At 42.9% G+C, this 18,292-nt stretch overlaps 1 protein-coding gene across 1 annotated transcript in view; it reads left to right on the forward strand.

Moving 5' to 3' along the window:
* LOC102458161 (S-adenosyl-L-methionine-dependent tRNA 4-demethylwyosine synthase TYW1) overlaps positions 1–18,292 on the forward strand; it is a 187,789-nt gene that overhangs the window by 77,196 nt on the left and 92,301 nt on the right. Inside the window, exon 14 of the mRNA XM_075905103.1 lies at positions 4,449–4,584. Within this exon, the coding sequence (XP_075761218.1) occupies positions 4,449–4,584 (136 nt within the window). The remainder of the gene's footprint in view (positions 1–4,448; positions 4,585–18,292) is intronic.

Genomic DNA, 18,292 nt, shown 5'->3' on the forward strand with positions numbered 1-18,292 from the left:
ACACATTTCTAAAAGATATAGTAAGATAACCAAAGTTCCATTCCAGAAGGTTCTGGAAATGTATCAAAACTATGGGGATAAAACACATGAAATGCATCCTGTATCTTACTTTTGGGGTTACAACTGAGTGAAGGAAGGGAGTGTTTCTAATAGAGCACAAATCAAAGCTCATGAGTTCTATTCTCAGTTCACTCACTTGTGACAGTGGGCAGTTGGCTCACTTCTTCCCTTGCTATCCCCACCTGCAAAAGATAATTAGTCATTTTTATCAAACCTTACAGAGGGAGCTAGGAAATTTAATATTTGTAAAGTGTTTTCTGATGCTTCAGTTAAAGGTCCTGGGTGAATGCCAAGTATTATTTGTCTGTTTCGAAAATGCTTGTCAACCCCCCCACCCTCCATCCAAAAATGAGTGGTGAAAAATATGGAAAATTTCCCTGCTAATGCTCAGACCCTGTCTTCAGCTGTCACAGCTGGTGTGGGGAGTACTTTGAAAGGCATTAGCTAACCCGAATTCCGCTCTGGTGGAACCTCAGCAATGTCAGTGGAGCTACAGCAGCAGTGTTTTTGGTGTGTTACATCTCCCACAATTTCTAATTCCAGTTGACTAGAACATTCCATTCATTGTAAAATACTTTACACATCAGTAATCTCTGATCTTTGGCTTCCTCTCTGGCTCCCGTTTTTGGTCTGAATTAGGGATGTAAGCGACTAGTTGACTCTCTGATGAGCATAAGCTTATTGGATAGTTGAGTAGTGACTTGACTAGCTGCTTCGCCGGTGCAGGAGAAGGAGCCAGTGCTAGGTGGAGCTGGCTTTGAAGCTGGATCCTCCTAGTACCGTCTCCACGGGGGTAGAGCACAAATCAAAGCTCATGAGTTCTATTCTCAGTTCACTCACTCAATTCCTTGTAACCGTGGGCAGTTGGGGAGGCAGATGCTTTGTGGAGGCCCAGGTGTGAGCCAGGAATCAGCGAATTCCTCGCTCGCCCAATCGCAGGTGCTGCACCTCTCCTTTCTAAATGTATTAAGAGCCTGGTAGCTCTTAATACATTTAAAAAGCAGAGCCTCAGCAGAGTTAGCTCCTGAGGCGGGGGCTTAGCCACGCTCTGGCTCTGCAGTTTTCCCCCTTATTGACTAATTGACGGAAATTCCATCAACTAGTCAATTAGTTGATTCAACACAATTTAACATCCCTTATCTGAATGTATGTGGGGGAGGGAAACCATACTTTTTTTGGAGTGAGTAATTAGGTACTCCAAAGCCATTCTAAATGATTGGGTAATTGTGTAATCAAGTTACTTTTCAAACCATGCATTATGTGCCTGAGGGACAGAAACTGCTCTTTCCAAAACTAAACATAGAATTTAAAGAGAACCCACATTATTTTTGACTTATGTTTCTTGGAAACTCTTAATTTTTTTTTTTGAGTGATAAAATTCTAATAGTGCTCTCTCATCACCACATCTATTTATCCAAAAAAACAAATCCTAGCCTGGTATCTAATATAGCAGTTGATAAGACTTGCTTTAAGAACATGCAAACCTTGTTAAGATAAGACTATAAGAGAAGGGTAACTGCGTTTGTCTGTTTCAGCAAAAACAAGGAGCTTTTATGGGCTGGAACCCACTTGTTGCATGGGATGAAGTGGGTTCCAGCCCACAAAATCATATGCCCAAATAAATGTAAGGTGGCACAGGACTTGTTGCTTAAGATAAGAGTGCTCTTATTCCTTCTGCTGAGCTTAGATCCTACTGTTTTCTGACATTTTGTCTATACAGCCACTCCCCGACTTACGACCATCCGTACTTACGACCAATCTCCCATTAACCCCATTATTATATTTTCGGTTGAGAACCATGTACGTCAAGTTTTTCGAACAAGGGTATTTCTGACGTATGACCAAATTGAGTTATGACCAGGTGTTTAGAACGTAACCTGTTCGTAAATTGGGGACTGCCTGTACTGTAAGTCTCTTAAGAATCTGATGCTGGTTGTGTACAAAATCCTTTGCGTGTTTAGCAGATTGTTATTTATATGCAATGTTTTTGAGTTGCTGTAGGTTGTGAGTTTCTAATTTGGTCACTGCTAAATCCATGTCAGAGCCCCATGGAATACACAGCACCTCTCATCTCTTCTCTGTAGAATGACAGTGTGTCTAGGTACTTTTAGACCCAGCTATACCCTTAGTGGATGCTGGGGCTCTGGTGCTCACCACAAAGTGGAACAGCAGAGTGCAGCAAGTACGTGAAACCTCTGCTCATGATCATTTAACTTTCTATGGTATAACTGGACGAGTTCTGCTGGCTGCCTGCAGCCACAGGGGTTGGAGCATGATTTGATTCCTTTGAGAAGAGAAACTTTTCCATTTGCCATTCCGAAAGTGACCAGCTCAGTCTTCAGTGCTGCTTCTCCTTCTCCTCCTTTTCTTCTTGCAAAAGATTCTGGCTGTTCTCTTTGCAATTCAATATTTCAATCCCTTGTTCCCTGGAGCATTTAGATATTTAGATGTTTGTTGCTTGGACTGTCAACTCAGAGCATGCTCAGTAATAAAACGATTCTTAGTTTTTCACTTAAAATGTTAGATTTGTTTCCCATTTATGATCCGTTCTTGTCTGAATTGGGAGAAGAGGAATATGCTTGGGTACTTCACAAGTTCAGTTCAAGTAATTGGATTTTCTGACCATTGCCACCTCAGTTCTGGTCTCATTCCAGGCAATTCTTGTCACTTTCAGTTTTTACCTTTGTGGGTTTTTTTTTTAAAGCAGGAATGATTGACAGCTGTTTGAAGGATTTTTTTTTTTTAACTGTCAAATCAGATTGGCATTGTACCCTGCTTATTAGCAGCCTTCCCAGGCAACATTTGCCGAAGGCTCTTCCCTAATTTCCTAAAACATTGGCTAGTTAAGTACCACAGAGCTGTGCAATAAAATAGTTAAGCTGTCATTTCATCTAGAAGGAATTGCGGTAGATGTTTTTGCCCAGTGTTTGACAGATGTCACCAGCCCTCTGGAAGAGATAAAAGGGTATAAAAAGTAATTTACTTTGCTTCTCTTGTTTTTAAGGAGCCCCAAGTCTGACTTTCTTTGTTCATCATTTCTTGCTTAGCAGTATACTGTGTTATGGTGTCTGCATCACACCTGCAAGCCTTGGAGTTCCTGCATGGATGAAATTGATCACAAGCTCTTGGACAGCAGAATAGGGTTATGCTTTTAGAAGTTGCTGACGTAGCATTTGTGTTAACCCACTGGTGAATGTGTATTGTAACAGGGGCTGTGACAACTCCTGTCCTTGGTGGATTTGGCATAGAGGGGACCTGTAACACACATTCGCCAGGAGATTACACTTGTAAACTGTGTAATGTTTAAATGATAAAAAGAGCTAACGCATATTATGGTTTCCTTCTGAAATCTGAGTTGCAGCCCTTTGCACTTAGACGGATGCAGGCTGGGATTGCTGTAATGATCTCTTTAGTCAACTTGACAAAGGCGTTGGTGTCCTGGTGGGAGATGCATCCCACACTTTTTGCACCAGACAAACACTCCTCAAAGTTTTGAAACCTGGGTCTAGTCACACGTGGGAAGGAAATCATAACGAAGAATGTGACATTGGAATCACTGTCTTATCTTACAGCAGGTCTCTGGCCCCAAGCATACACACATTAGTGCTAGCTGAAAAGGATTCAGTGCAGGATTTTGGATGGGTCTCAGGAAATGCGGTCACCCTGCCAGGTGAACTCCATTGAGCAGCACTGCATTTCGGTTGAATAGGGCGGCCTTCTTTATAGGACAGGTGTAATCTTAGGGCATTTTGACTAGGGATGTGGAAGGTTAACTGGTAAGCATCACCCCTAATGGATGATGTTTTATGGTTCTGGTTAACTGGTGGGGGGCAGGAGCCTGCTACAAACAGGGAGGTGCTCCAGCCCCGTGGGCCCACTGCAGGTCCACTTTGTCCCCCCCTAGTTAATCGGTTAACTGATTGAACACGATGTAACGATTAGCCAAGTAATTGGTATTTTACATCCCTAATTTTGACTTCAGGAAAGACAACAGGCTCCTTTGATCACAGGCCTCCTGGGAAGGTTTTTCTTAATTTGTGCTCTACCCGGGTGCTGTTCAGCGAGGATTGGATCTCTGAATTTTCACTGGGCCTGACCCTTTTCTGAGTGGTTCAAATGTGGTGTTTCTTGCTTTGTGGCACATTGTCGTGAAAGACTATTTCCTCTCACTGTTCGAAAGCCCAGCCACTTGGTAAAGATTGTGCAGCTGAACTTTGAGAGAGTGTGCTGTAAATATTACATTACTGCTTTTGCTTCTGGGAACAGAGCAGAGTACAGCAGTTATTGGCTCTGTGATGTTGTCTTATGGATGCTTCTGTAAAAAAGCATAAATTCAGTTAGCTATAATGTCTGAAAATAATGATTCCCCTCTCCTTTTTATTGCCAAGGAACCTTGAGCCAGTAACACAGCTGTATGTCAGCGTGGATGCTAGCACCAAAGAAAGCCTGAAGAAAATTGACCGTCCTCTCTTCAAGGATTTTTGGCAAAGGTTTCTAGACAGTTTAAAGGCCTTGGCTAAAAAGGTACCAAGTTAAGAATAGTTTTTGTTAACTTTTCTCCCTTCCTGCCCATTTTCTGTACAGACAGAGGGTGTGGGGCTTGAAGGGAAATGGGATGCTGAATGTCTTCAGAGCTTTATTTCTGTGTGTGGTGATAGGATGAGCAGGCTAACAATCTGAACTGAGAGCTAACAAAGGACTTTGGGGCTTTTGTATTGGAATAAATGTCAGGAGAAGAGAGGTAGAATGTGTTTGAGGAAGAGAATTGTGTATTTATTTTCCTGTCCAAAATGGAGGCAGAAACAGCTCACAGGCAAAACAAGGCAGTTGGAGAAAAGCAGGTAGCCCAGAAGAGGGCATGAAAGCACAGGTGATAGCTAACATTTGTTTCCGAAGCTTTCTCCTGGAGCTCAGTAAAGCCCTTGTCATGTGAACACTTACATATTGACTGACTGCAATGGGACAACGGCTGTGTAAAAAAAATAAGCGTATGTGTAAGTGAGTTTTGTTTGCAGGATTGGGGCTGAAGATAATAGATGTAAATATGCAAACAATATGAGGATGCTGCCTCTTTCTGATATTTACAGGTTGTAACTTTCTTGCTGTACTGCATAAAGCAGTTGAACACTGACCCAAATTCACTGCAGGCCTGAGAGCTGCTTTTAACAGCTGTCATTTTAGGCATAACCTTTACAGATTTCCTTTTATCTGCCGTTACTGATCTGACTTAGACACTGTGTGAATTAACCAGATATGTGTTTTGGGTACGTGTTTTCTTTTGTCTTTGCTGTTGCAGCACTCTGAAAAAAAATGCTTTTATTCATATTTCTGGCACAACTTTACATACTACCTCTGGGACTGAGCAGATGGGAGATACTATTTAGTTATATAATAAGCTTTGCTGTGTTCTGAGACTACAAATATTAGACCTCTTTCTGCCAGATTTACATTCATGAATAGACCCATTAACTTCATTGGAGCTGCTTGAAAGCTTGGTCCTGCCAATGCACACAAGTAGTTTTCTTAAGTGCATGCACCCTTTTCTCTTGCTGGCAACACTCACATGGGTAAAGGTACTTGGGTGAGTGTCAGTGTACAGGATCATCTTGTTACACTCACAGTGAAGTCAGGGGCAAAATTTCCATTAACTTTAATGAGATCAGGATTTGGCCTGGGGAGGCCCAAACTCAATTAACCTGAAATTAAACAAAACCAAACAAAGAGGGGGACATTTTGAGGTATTAGGAAAACTGACTTTGGCTGGAAGAATGTCTCTGTTGACCTTGGTTATATAAGGTACATTCACTGCTGAATTCCTGCCTCTTGTCAGAATCGTTCCCTCACAAAGAATGAAAGTGAACATATTGGCAGTTATATCCATAGGGCTAAAAATACTTTTTGCAAGGTGAAGAGGGGGAGGGGGAAAAGCTGATGGCTGCATTCTTTCCTGCATACGTTCGAGTGTTCTTATAATACTGACAACACAGGACCCTCCTAATAGCAGCCCAGGTTGATGGTATCTTTTATCAGCAATGGGATCCGATTTGCGTAATGCCAAACCGAAATTATGCAAATTTCCAAATCCCGTAGGAAGCATAGATATTTTAGACAGTTGTGTAATTTTACACATGGCTGTGATTGCAGACGGAGTCTAGAAACACCTGAAGGGATTTATTAAGAAGGAGAAGCTTTCAGGTTTTCTCCTCAGGGTGCATACTTTGAGGTTAAGCACTGTTTCATAGGACTCTGATGAATGAAGTGCAGTGAAAGCTGATGCTGCTTCTGATGATCTCAACATATACAGTTCATACTACAATATGGATGTTGGGATAGGGAAGGAGTGATGCATTGTATTGAGGAAACTAGTCCTCGGTTTTACACATTGCTGTCATTTAGACTCATTGCTATTACTAGTCTGTAGTGGGTTTTCATCCCCTGTGTTGCCCCTCCCCCCCAAAAAAAAAGTGTCTTCCTGTGAGCGCTACAACTTTGTTTGGCAAATGTTCTTCTTGTAGTCTCATGGTGCATCATCTGGGTGATTGCTTGTATCACAGCAGCACATAGAGGGCCTTGAAAAGATCAGGGCTCGCTTGTGATTGGTACTGTACGTATGAGAGTCAGTCCCTGCCTGGAAACTTGAGGAACGTTGGAGCCTGGAAGTGCTGGCTCCAGTCCTGGGGAAAGCCCAGTGGTAGAGTTGTCTGGTGTTGCAGGCTCAGGGAGATTGTCCCAGAACTTCCAGGGTCCCAGCTCTGCAGTTGTGAAAGCCCTCAGAAATTCCAGGCTCCCTGCTGCAAAACCAGGAGCAGCACCTCAATTAGTCCTGGCTCCACAGCAGAGATTGTAGAAATCCTGGCATAGCGGGACTCTCCTGGAGCTGCAAACCCTATGGCTGTGTCTACACTGCACCCCTTTTCCAGAAAAGGGATGCAGATTAGACAAGTCAGAATTGCAAATGCAGCGGGGGATTTAAATATCCCCCGCTTCATCTGCATGAACATGGCTGCCGCTTTTTTCCGGCTCGGGGCTTTGCCGGAGAAAAGCGCCAGTCTAGACGGGATCTTTCGGAAAATAAAGCCTTTTCTGGAAGATCCCTTATTCCTCTTAAAATCAGGAATAAGGGACCTTTTGGAAAAGGCTTTATTTTCCGAAAGATCCCATCTAGACTGGCGCTTTTCTCCGGCAAAGCCCCGAGCCGGAAAAAAGCGGCAGCCATGTTTATACAAATGAAGCGGGGGATATTTAAATCCCCCGCTGCATTTGCAATTCTGACTTGTCTAATCTGCATCCCTTTTCTGGAAAAGGGGTGCAGTGTAGACACAGCCTAAGAGCCTGGGATCCTTAGCTCCAGGACAGACTGTGTGGAATGGCAGGGTTTCATCAGAACCCTAGCTAGCTAGCTTTCACCCCTAGTTTATCAAATCAGACTTTCTGTCATGAGAAGTTTCTGATTTAGTGACTTGATGTTTTCTCAATAAATGGTTTCATCAGAAAATCTTTGACCAGCTATTATCAGGATAGCACTTTCCAGTGCCAGCAAGAGTGTAGCTCCCAGCTGATGTGGAGAAGCTATTTGGAGGTATAAGTAATCTTTATTTTAATGGTGTCTCTGATGTATTTTCCATTCTGAGATATGTTTCTTGAAAGATGGGTGAGATAGCTGCTGGGTACTCAGTAAACTTTATTTGTTTTGGATCTAAATCTACTGAACATGTGTTAGGGTACGTCTACACAGCAGCGATAGTTCAGAATAACTGATGTAATTCCGAAATAACAAAGAGCAAGTCTACACTGTAAGCCTTTATTTTGAAATAATGTTGAGCTGGAGGACTTCGACTCTTGTAACCCTCCTTTTAGAGTGTTCTTCCTTCGACTTCCTGCTGTGTAGACAGCACCTAAAGCCAAGTTAAGCTGTTTTGACCTAAACTATGCAAATTATGTACCTGAAGTTACATAGCTTAATTTGACCTTAGCCCTGCTGTGTGACCAGAATTTCTCAACCTTTAAAACAAAAATAAGTACCCCATGGACCTACAGTTTTCAGACACACAATTTTTTCCTACCATTGCAACACATTTGTTTAAACAACTTAATCGTAGCTGGGCTGGTGATGAAATGTTTGGATATAAAAAGTACAAAAATAATAAAGCGCTGTAAAGCTTAAAACAAAATTCAGTTTTCTCCAAATTTCAGTTGTGTTGACATACTCCCCTCCAGACTTCTCTTGAGTATCTCTAATGTACTCGTACCACTGGTTGAGAAACACTGGTGTGGACTTATCCTTAAAGCACTGTTTTTTAATGAATAGTAAAGGTGTCAATGAAGTGACAAAACTATCATCTAATTTAACATGTGCTTCTTCCAAGCATCACGTTTGAAATATACATCAGAGCTCACTTCCCCCTTCATCCTGCCAAAGCAAATGGCTTTAGTTGATCAAAAAGATCAAGGGATGATTTAATTGACAGTGAACACGTACTTTCTTGGGGAGAAAATGCTTGGTACTAAAGAGGTTTTCAGTGAAGTAGTGAAAGACATAGAGTGGCTGCAAGTTAAAGCCAAACAGAGAAATAAATCTGATACTTTTAAGAGTGAAGGTCTTGAATTATTTGAACAAACTACTGAGGGAAGTGGTGGGTCCTTTATTTCTTGAAGTAGGGATGTGAACGGATAGTTAACAGGCTAGTCTATTAGTTGCTTCCTTCCCCCCCTTGCTGCCTCTATCAGAAAGAGGCAACAAGGGTGGGGGGGAGAGGCTGTTTCAAAGAGCCTTGGGCCAGACCCTGGGATCCATGCGATGCTGTTGCTTTGAAAGGCCGTGTCCCAAGCTGGCCCAGGCTCAGATCCCCTGGGCTCCATGGGGCGCTGCTGCTTTGAAACACCGTGTGGAGCATAAGTAACTAATCAACTAGTTGACTATCCAATAAGCAAAAGCTTATTGGATAGTTGTGACCGCATCGCGGGGTGCGATCACCGCCTTCCTCCCGGAAGGGGGGCTCAGCGGACCCCGTCGTCGTATTATGGCCTGTTGATTCCGGAGTCTAATCCGGATTCGCGTCTTTGGGTGCGATCACCCCGCTCAACCGAGTCTGGGGGATCTGCGAACCCAGGGGTCGCCAGCCCCTTTGTGCGGGTCCCCCCCCCCGCAGTCTTCGCTGGAGGTTTCCGCCCAGCGGTGTTTGGCAGCTCTCCACTCCCTATAGTGGTGGGAGGGGAGGGGGCCTGGGCCCACCCTCTCCACCTGGTCCCAGCCCGGGGCCCTAAGCACAGGGGTCGGTTTGCTCCCTCTGCGGTAGATGTGGGGTATGCCCCCGAAACACGTCCACCCACGGCCGCCAGAGGGGCTCCGCCCCGGGCTGCTTCCTCCCCCCCGCGTATCCCGCTACCTCTCCCGTGAGGTCCCCGCCGCTTACCGTGCATTGGTCGTTCAGCATAGGATGTGCCTGCACTCTGCGTCGGTATCCGGGGCCGTCGGTAGCCCACGGCTGTGGAGGTCCTCGGCCTCCCGTCTCCGGCGGTCTGTGTCGGGGCTCCGGGCTTCCTGGGGGTGCCGTTGCCCCGCGTCCGACCCCAAGCCCTTTGGGAGTTGGCCTCAGCGACCGCCCCCTTCCTCGCTGCCGGCAGGCCCTTTTCAAATGGCCTGCCGGAGATGATGTGTTTTCGGCACGCCGGCGTCCGTGTGTGCGCTCCCGCCTCGTCCGGCCCGCCAACCCCCGTGACCGCCCTCGGCGGGCATGTGCCGGGCTGGCCGCGGCTCTGCTTCTCAGCCGCGGGGAAAGTTCCCGCGGCCGGTATCTGCCACGCGCCGGCTTTCCACCATCAGGCGCCGCAGCTGCGGGTGCTGTCTCTCCCAGCTTCCCCCCCCCCCCCCCCCCCCCGCCTCCGGCCCATCACAATAGTTCACACACTAGTCGACTTGTCGCTTCCCCCCTCCTTGCTGCCTCTATCAGAAAGAGGCAGAAAGATGGGAGGGTGCTGTGGGGAGCCTGGGGCTGTTGCTACACTTCAAAGGCGGAAGCGCCCTTATCAACTAATCGAATGGTCAATGCAAATTGCATCGACTATTTGATTAGCCAAATAATTGAAATTTTACATCCCTATCTGGAAGACTTTAGTTCAAGTCTGAATGCCTTTCTGGAAGAGAGGCTTTAGCCAAACCCAGGGGAATGGGCTCAGTACAGGAATAACTGGGTGACATTTTATGGCTTGTATTACAGCCAGACTAGATAATCTAGGGACTTCTTCTGGCCTTCCCAGTCTATGAATCTATGGGTTTGAGCTCCATGAATTCTACTGCGTGAAGTTAAGATGTCAGCTGCTAAAAATTATGGACCTGCCTGTGCTGCGTGGATAGTACGAATCTGGTGATTGTGTCTCATAAAAAGAGGAATGTAGTGGCTAGCACGAGAGTTGGAGTGGCCTTGCATGAGGACTTCAAGCATCATTTGGCTTATAGTTGGCAGCTGCTTTGGGGTTGAAAAAGCATAACAATGTAGCTGATTTTTGTGGTAAGTGACTTCCATGTTAGTACGTCAGAAGCTATAAAATTATTTTGGAGAAAAATTCAAGTAGGTGCCAGCAGACTGGCAAGATCTGAGTGTGGGATTCATCGTTACCCGGTGGTAACCTGTGTGTACTCACACAAATATTTCATTGAGAAATTAGTGCAGCCAGTTTTTGAGCAAGGAGCTGTGTTTTGCTCATAAAGGAAATTCACGGAGGTGATGAATACCAGACTTTCAACAAAAGTCAATTTTGTGAGCTTGATGCATTCTGTGGAATTCTTTTCCGCCTCTGCATGGTGCCACCTCTTTGTCATCTTTAGGAGCCCCCCAGGTGCCTCTTACTTCTCCGTCTTCTTGACTTAATAATCATAAATCCTTACCAATCTGCTCAGTACATTGTACCTTGAAGTACTTGCTGTGCTGCCAGACGCCAAGTAGACATTTTTGTACTGTTTTAACTTGGAGTGCAGATGCCAGTGTTCTCCTAAACAGCTAGAACTTTTGGGGGGCAGGAGAGAACCCAAACCCTAGATGAATATAACGTTATGGCCCTGCACGTGCTGATGACAAAGCAGCATGGTAACCTGCCCTAAAACAGGGTCTCTCACAAGACGGGATTCTTTAGTGAGCCTTTCCTGAATTGTATCTTTTTGTGGGATTTAGATCCCAAATTTTACAACTTTTGTTCTGTGTGTTTACACAGGGTGTTTGTAAATACTCTTTGGAAATTAAATCTTCGTTGTGCATTGGTGTGCATGCTCTATTTCATAATATATGCCAATAATTGTAGCCTTTATGGTTGTAACAGATTTTGACTTCTGTGGAGATTATTTTGTGTAGTAGAAGGGAGAAATCTTTGCTCATTTTGGAAATCTTGGTCTTTGTTTCTGAGCCAAGATATATTTTTAAGGAGACTATAAAACACAAAATTTGCTACAGACATTGAAATCAGTAATCAATTTTGTGTCACTATAAATTGAGAAAAATCTGCCTCTCATGCACAGTAAACCATCTCTTCTCTACCAGCTGTTTGCTAGCTTTAACGATTTTGTTGACAAGATTTATTGATGTAATCATTGTGAATTGGAACATAATGAAATTTACAAAGGTACAATGTTTTATGTTAAATGATACTCTCTGAAATACTTTGCCTTCTTTCAGCATGGTGTACTGAGGAATATAACTTGAATAAATCCATAACAAAAATATCTGGACTTTGGAGAGAATAGGACCTTACTCTTTTTTTAACCCTCCTAATGTTTTTGTAGAAAGGAAAAGAGAACAAAGAAGTTTGTAAATAATACACTACAAAATCAAACTTGTAAAATGTTCCACATCATTGGTCTCTAGAGAGCTATCCGGAAACCTGAAATTACAAATAATGACATTTTAAATGATTGGTTAAAGATCAGTTCCTGTTGTTCTTACCTGGTGTCAGACTTCTGTTTGTTTCCTCTGTAGGAATTGTTAGTATGTAGCTATTATCTAGCACTTTTCAGCCATATATCTCGAAGTGCTCTTCGAAGTAGGTAAACAAGTAATATTCCCAAGATCATCCAGCAATCCAGAGCTGGAGCTGGGAATAGAATCAAGCTCTATTTTGTCCCAGTCTACTAGACCATGCTGGCATTGAGAGTTGATGTCATCGCAAGTATCAAGCTTTTTCTGTCCTTCCAGACAACGTGGGAAGCCAGAGTTCTGTTCTGATACTGACACGTTGTGTGATCTTTGGCAAGTCCCTTAACTTTTATTCTTTATCCGTACAATGGGGCTGCTGATACTGTCTTTTGAAAAGCACTCGGAGACCTTTCAAAGACAAGGTTCAACGAATGTATGTATTTGTTGGAACTCTTTCAGTGGAAGGATGGAGATTATACACTGGTTGTGGCAGCTGAATAAAAGAGAACTAAATCTCATTTTATTTGCTGCTGGACAAAATCCTGTGTAGACTAGGTTTGTACAGATTGTCAAGGCATTGCATAATGTTCTTATCTGTTCAATAGTATGTTCTTTTAGATGTTTCTGTTGTCTTCAAACAGATACAAAGAAGCTCTGATTTTACAATTTATATGAAAGTATTGATTTGGTTCACTGAACTTTTTTATCTGACACTTCTTGAAAGAAGTGGAGTTGACAAAGCATTTCCAAGAGTGATTTACTTTTTTCATTTCAGCGAGACCAAATGTATAATTGATGCAGAAACAAAACTGAGAAATTTAGTATGGTAAAGAATACAGATACCGGTGTACTAATGCATATGGAAAACAGAGAGAGAGAGAGAAACATGGATCTTTCCACAAAAATAGAATGGGAAGATGTGTCTCACTGGAATAAGACTGAAAATGTAGTTTTTGGCCAATGTAGCATGCTCTTTGGGTTGTAATTGTCACTTCCATATCTGACTAAACTGTGCTTTTAATTATGCTGAAGCTACCAAGGGACAGATTTTGGTTTATTGCTTCTACATGTCTCAAAAGGATTTACCACAACACATAGATGTGGAGCATATGCATTTCAAAGACAAGGGCTGTTTTGGGGGGTGTCCTACTGTGACACTGGTTGTGCACTGGATTACACCAGTGCAAATGAGAACAGAATCTGGCCTTAAACCTTCATTTTTCTTGCAGTCATCATATTGTGAGTTGAATGCCAGTTTGCTTGAGCTCCTTGCATTTTTGTTAACAGATTTGCCTGTTACTCTGGGGTGTGCTCATTTATTAGGGTTACTCTTATGCGGGGGGATTAATTTATCTGTATGCTGTTTGTGTTACTTGTGTTCACATGTGGAGCTTTACTTCTCCCTTCTGCCAGTTCTCTTCCAGTGGAGTCCTCCTGCAGGAACGATGTTCCCCAGGACTGGGTTCTTCCCACCCTCCAATCAGACGAACACACAGACACTCACATCCACCAACAGAGCATGTGTGAGAGGATGGGTTAATCAGCACTCACTCTACTCTGTCGGCTGGGTTGATCAGCAGTGTCAGGCTATGAACGGCCTGGGCCCTTGGACTCAGTCGGCTGGGTTAGACAGCTCTCTAAGCTGCCAGCCTCATACACCTCCCTTTCCCCACATTCGCACCACAACTATTCAGCCAGTAACCCACTTGATGAGCCAACCTCACAGGATTTTGGGGTAATACAGGGATCTTTAGCTTAGGCGAAAGGAATCTTGCTGCAGAGTGAATGAGGAATCCAAAACAACACCCTGGAGGAGGGGAAGAGAGAGGAAAAGGAGAGAAAAGCAACCAGCTTAACAATGAAAGTTATTTATTTCTAGGTAATAGCCATACAGGGGCAAGCCAAACAAACACTACAGTTATAATATCAAGTCTAAGTTAAATCCAATGACAAACATTAGGGCTAGCAGACCACAACTGATCACATAAGGCAAGTCAAGAGGCTATTCTGTATATGGAGTGGAGGAGGGGAGAAGAGAGGATCAGAGAATTTGCCCTGCAGGGATCTTCAGAGCCATTTATGAAGCTGATATATTGAAGAATTATTTTCCAAAAAATCAAAGTTGTGAATTCCTCCTCATGAAAGCTTAACTACTTTGAGCGGAGTAGACTCCTCTTGGAACTGGAATCTCTTAATTAGAGGCTAAAACTAATTTTCAATTAAAGGTGATGATTTTGTTTTGTTTTTATATTAAAGCTTGCCACTAGGTTTCAATGTAATGGGTTGGTTCAGGTGCTCCTATTATTGGTCAGCAGTACCTCAAGTGAGTAGCAGTCCGTTTCATGACTAGCATGACTATCATTTATTTTTGATGTAAGTACTGAAATGTATTTAGCTCAATCTTTGCATCACTGTTCTCACTAAATTGCCTACACAATCTTCTACTTCTGTTTAAGAAGAAGAATCTATGGGAATTTACTAAATTTCATATGATACCTTTCAGAAATGTAAGTTAGATGAACATCAAAGCAAATATTGGTGGTGGAACATGCAATGAAAGATAAACTGCCTGAAAACATGCTGAAGAGAGATTTCTGTGGTAGCCATGATTTTTGTAAAACATTCTATTATGTTAGAGTTAATTCAGTCTTATAATTGGAAAATAGTAATTCTCAGAATGGGTCAGACTAGTGGTCCTTTTTCTGACAGTGACCCCAGTATTTATGCTTCAGACGACACATCAGAGGTACCTGACCACAGCAAAAATTTCTTCCTAGCCACTGTGAGCTAGTTATCAGCTTAAGGCTTGAAGCATGATGATTTATAATTCCCTGTAAAAACACATTTCTACACTAGTGTGTAATAAATCTCAGGTTGTTTTCTTTATTTCTATAAATGTCAAAACCTTTTTTTTTAATCACAATAATTTTTTTGAGCAATAGGTTCTTCAGTTTAATTTTTTATTCTATGTGTAATGGAAAAAAAGTCAGGATTTTAAAAGCTATTGCCTTAATATTTGTACAAAGTTTTATAAAGTGCATAACTCTCTAGTGCTAATTGTTTTGTTTCAAAATTTGAAAAAAGTGTTTTTTTAATTTTTGCAATTATTTGATTACAGGAAGTCTTAGGGATGATGCATACAGTTGTGATTTTTTTAAGGTCCCTTTTACTCATTGGTAACTTGTAGAGTTTGCCCCCCCCCATCACTTCTTCCTAATAGTAATATTGATTAGTCAGTTGTATTTGTCGCATTCTGGGGGGCAGTCCAGTGTCTGTTTGTAACCCCGAGTGCATCAAAATCCTCTGCTACTGTGCTTCTCATGTTTAAGGTGTTCCATGCATGGGATGTCCGTGAGTTAAGCAGCCTGTTTGTGAAACCTCCGCCATGTTCTGTCTGGACGAGGTCACGAGGCATAATGGAGCGGTTGACAAAGAATTCCCTTGTCGAGCACGGTGTGTCCAGACTGCCCCACTATGCCGCCAAACAACTTATTGGCACAGCGTGGCGGCCATTTTGATGTAAATGAAGTGGCAATTATTTAAATCTCCGCTTCATTTTCCTATGTCTAGTAAACTCATCTACATGGCTCTGTTGATGGAGCCATGTTGTCTAGACATACCCAAGTTGCCCTCCACATGCTCCCAGGCCTGATTTCCACTCCCAAATTGTGTGCCCTGCAATGTCCAGCCCTCTCCATTCAGAGAGCAATTTAAAGTTCATTATTCTGTTATAGTGCCGTACCCAGCAGATTGCCACCTTCACTGGAGTTGACTTTTTTTTCTCACCAGCACTGGGCTGGTTTAGATTCAAAGTAAAACAAGTTCCTTAACAAAAGGAGAGAGGATTTTAAATGAGTTCAAATGCAAAGGATAGAGTTGGAAATGATTGCAAGCAAGCAAAAATGAAAAGCACTTTCTAAAGTGCTTGAACACAACGAACTATAGGTGTAATTCAAGTTAGCTTCCTTACCACTCATGCTTCCAGCAAGATGGTCAGGATCTCCCTCAAAGTCCAAAATGTTATCTTCCTTTTTCCTTTTGAGTAAAAGATAACTTGGGGTTCTCTGCCCTTCTCTTGTATGAATCCAGTGAAACTTGGACATGAATTTTTTTGAAGGTTGCCCACCAAAATAAAGTTCATTCAAACCGTGAGCGAGGCATTTTGGTCAGTTTTAAGTGGAATGCCTCAAGGATCAGTGCTAGGGCTAGTTTTGTTCAACATCTTAATTAATGACCTGGATAAGGGGATGGATTGCACACTCAGCAAATTTATGGATGACTCTAAGCTAGGGGAAGAGGTAGATACATGGGAGGGTAGGGATAGGATACAGAATGACCTAGACAAATTGGAGGATTGGGCCAAAAGAAATCTGATGAGGTTCTACAAGGACAAGCTCAGAATCCTGCACTTAAGACAGAAGTATCCCAAGCATTGTTACTTGCTGGGGACTGACAGCAGAAAAGGATCTGGGGATTACAGTGGATGAGAGAGCTGGATATGGATCAATAGTATGCCCTAGTAGCCAAGAAGACTAATGGCATATTAGGGTGCATTAGGAGGAGAATTTCCAGCAGATCTAGAGAAGTGATTATTCCCCTTTATTCAGCACTGGTGAGGCCACATCTGGGCTGTGTCTACTTTGGCACCCCTTTCCGGAAAAGGGATGCTAATGTAGACTTTGGAATTGCAAATTCCGCGGGAGATTTAAATATCCCCCGCGGCATTTGCATTTACATGGCTGCCGCTTTTTTCCGGCTTGGGGATAAGCCGGAGAAAAGCGCCAGTCTAGATGTGAGTCTCCAGAAAATAAGCCCTTTTCCGGAGGATCTCTTATTCCTACTTGCACTGGAGAGTGTCCAGAAGAGGGCAACCAAAATGATGAGGGGGCTGGTGTACATGACCTACAAGGAGAGGCTGAGGGATTTGGGCTTATTTAGTCTGCAGAAGAGAAGAGGATGGAGAGAGGCTGTTCTCAGTAGTGATGGATGGCAGAACAAGGAGCAATGGTCTCAAGTTACAGTGGGGGAGGTCTAGGTTGGATATTTGGAAAAGCTATTTCCCTAGGAGGTTAGAGAAGCACTGGGATGGGTTCCATAGGGAGGGGGTGGAATCTCCATCCCTAGATGTTTTAAAGTCCTGGCTTGACAAAGCCCAGGCTGGGATGAGTTAGTTGGGATTGGTCCTGCTTTGGGCAGGGGGCTGGACTCAATGACCTCCTGAGGTCTCTTCCAACCCTAGGATTCTATGATCTCCTGGAGAAGGAAGTTTCGTGTTGCTGCTTTCCTCATTGGTGTTTGCTTAAAGGCAAATTTGTGTTTCCTACAATCTCCTCCCCCGAGGTCTTGATGGTGCTGTGTACCTTCTTGCTGTCTCTTAGTGTATCTTGAAGATGTCTGCTTGATGACAGAAACATATTCCTTTGTCTACGGTGGGATAACTTTAGCCCTGGTTGGCAGGCACATTGTGATGACATAATTTCCAACATGTTTGTCACTTTGAATTCAACCTCTGTACATATTTCATACAATGATATTAATGAGCAGCATGTTAGCTTTCTATTGGTATCTTATTTGGCACCTAATAGATACCTGTTATGACACCAGTGAATTGAGGTGCACTGAACCGATAAGGCAAGGTGAAGGCTCCCCCACACAAATGGCCTATAGTAAAAATATTGGTAAATAAACTAATCAGTTGTGTATTTTTTTAACTTTCTCCTGGGCCAGAGGAATGATGAGGATGGAATTCTTTCCCCCTATTACTCCCAGATTAATACTCTGTAGACAACACATTAATCAGAATGGTTGGTTTTCTAATAGGAGCAACATTAATGATCTTGTCTCATAATTTAAAAAAAAAAATAAACTTCACTAGTCACTAAAAAAAAAGTCTATGAAATCTGATTTGGGAAATGTCCTTGTAATAAGGACACATTCTGCATAAATCCATTATGCAAATCTGGCCTAACGGTGTACTTAATCCTGCCTCTGAGCAGGGGTGTGGCCTAAATCATCTCTTCATCCCTACGCTTCTAGTTTTTTATGATAACACCAGGGTTTTATGCTGGTTTCTCTTTTTAAAATTGACTGAGCTTTGTTTTAATTTGAGCCGTCAGAGAGAAACCACAATTCCTGAAGGAGGCGTTTGCTATAAAATACATTTAGCCAGAGTTTCAAATAGCAAAGAGATTAGCAGTTGAAATATGATGTGGAAACATCACATTTTCTTGTAAGGAGAAGCCCAGATGCCCAGAGTCTAAAATGATTGTTTCAAGTCATGTATTAAATTTATCATTGATTTTTCTCTTCCTGTGCGTGCCTTGACTTTG

Source organism: Pelodiscus sinensis, chromosome 21 (assembly GCF_049634645.1).
Source record: "Pelodiscus sinensis isolate JC-2024 chromosome 21, ASM4963464v1, whole genome shotgun sequence".
Classification (NCBI taxonomy): Eukaryota; Metazoa; Chordata; order Testudines; family Trionychidae; genus Pelodiscus; species Pelodiscus sinensis.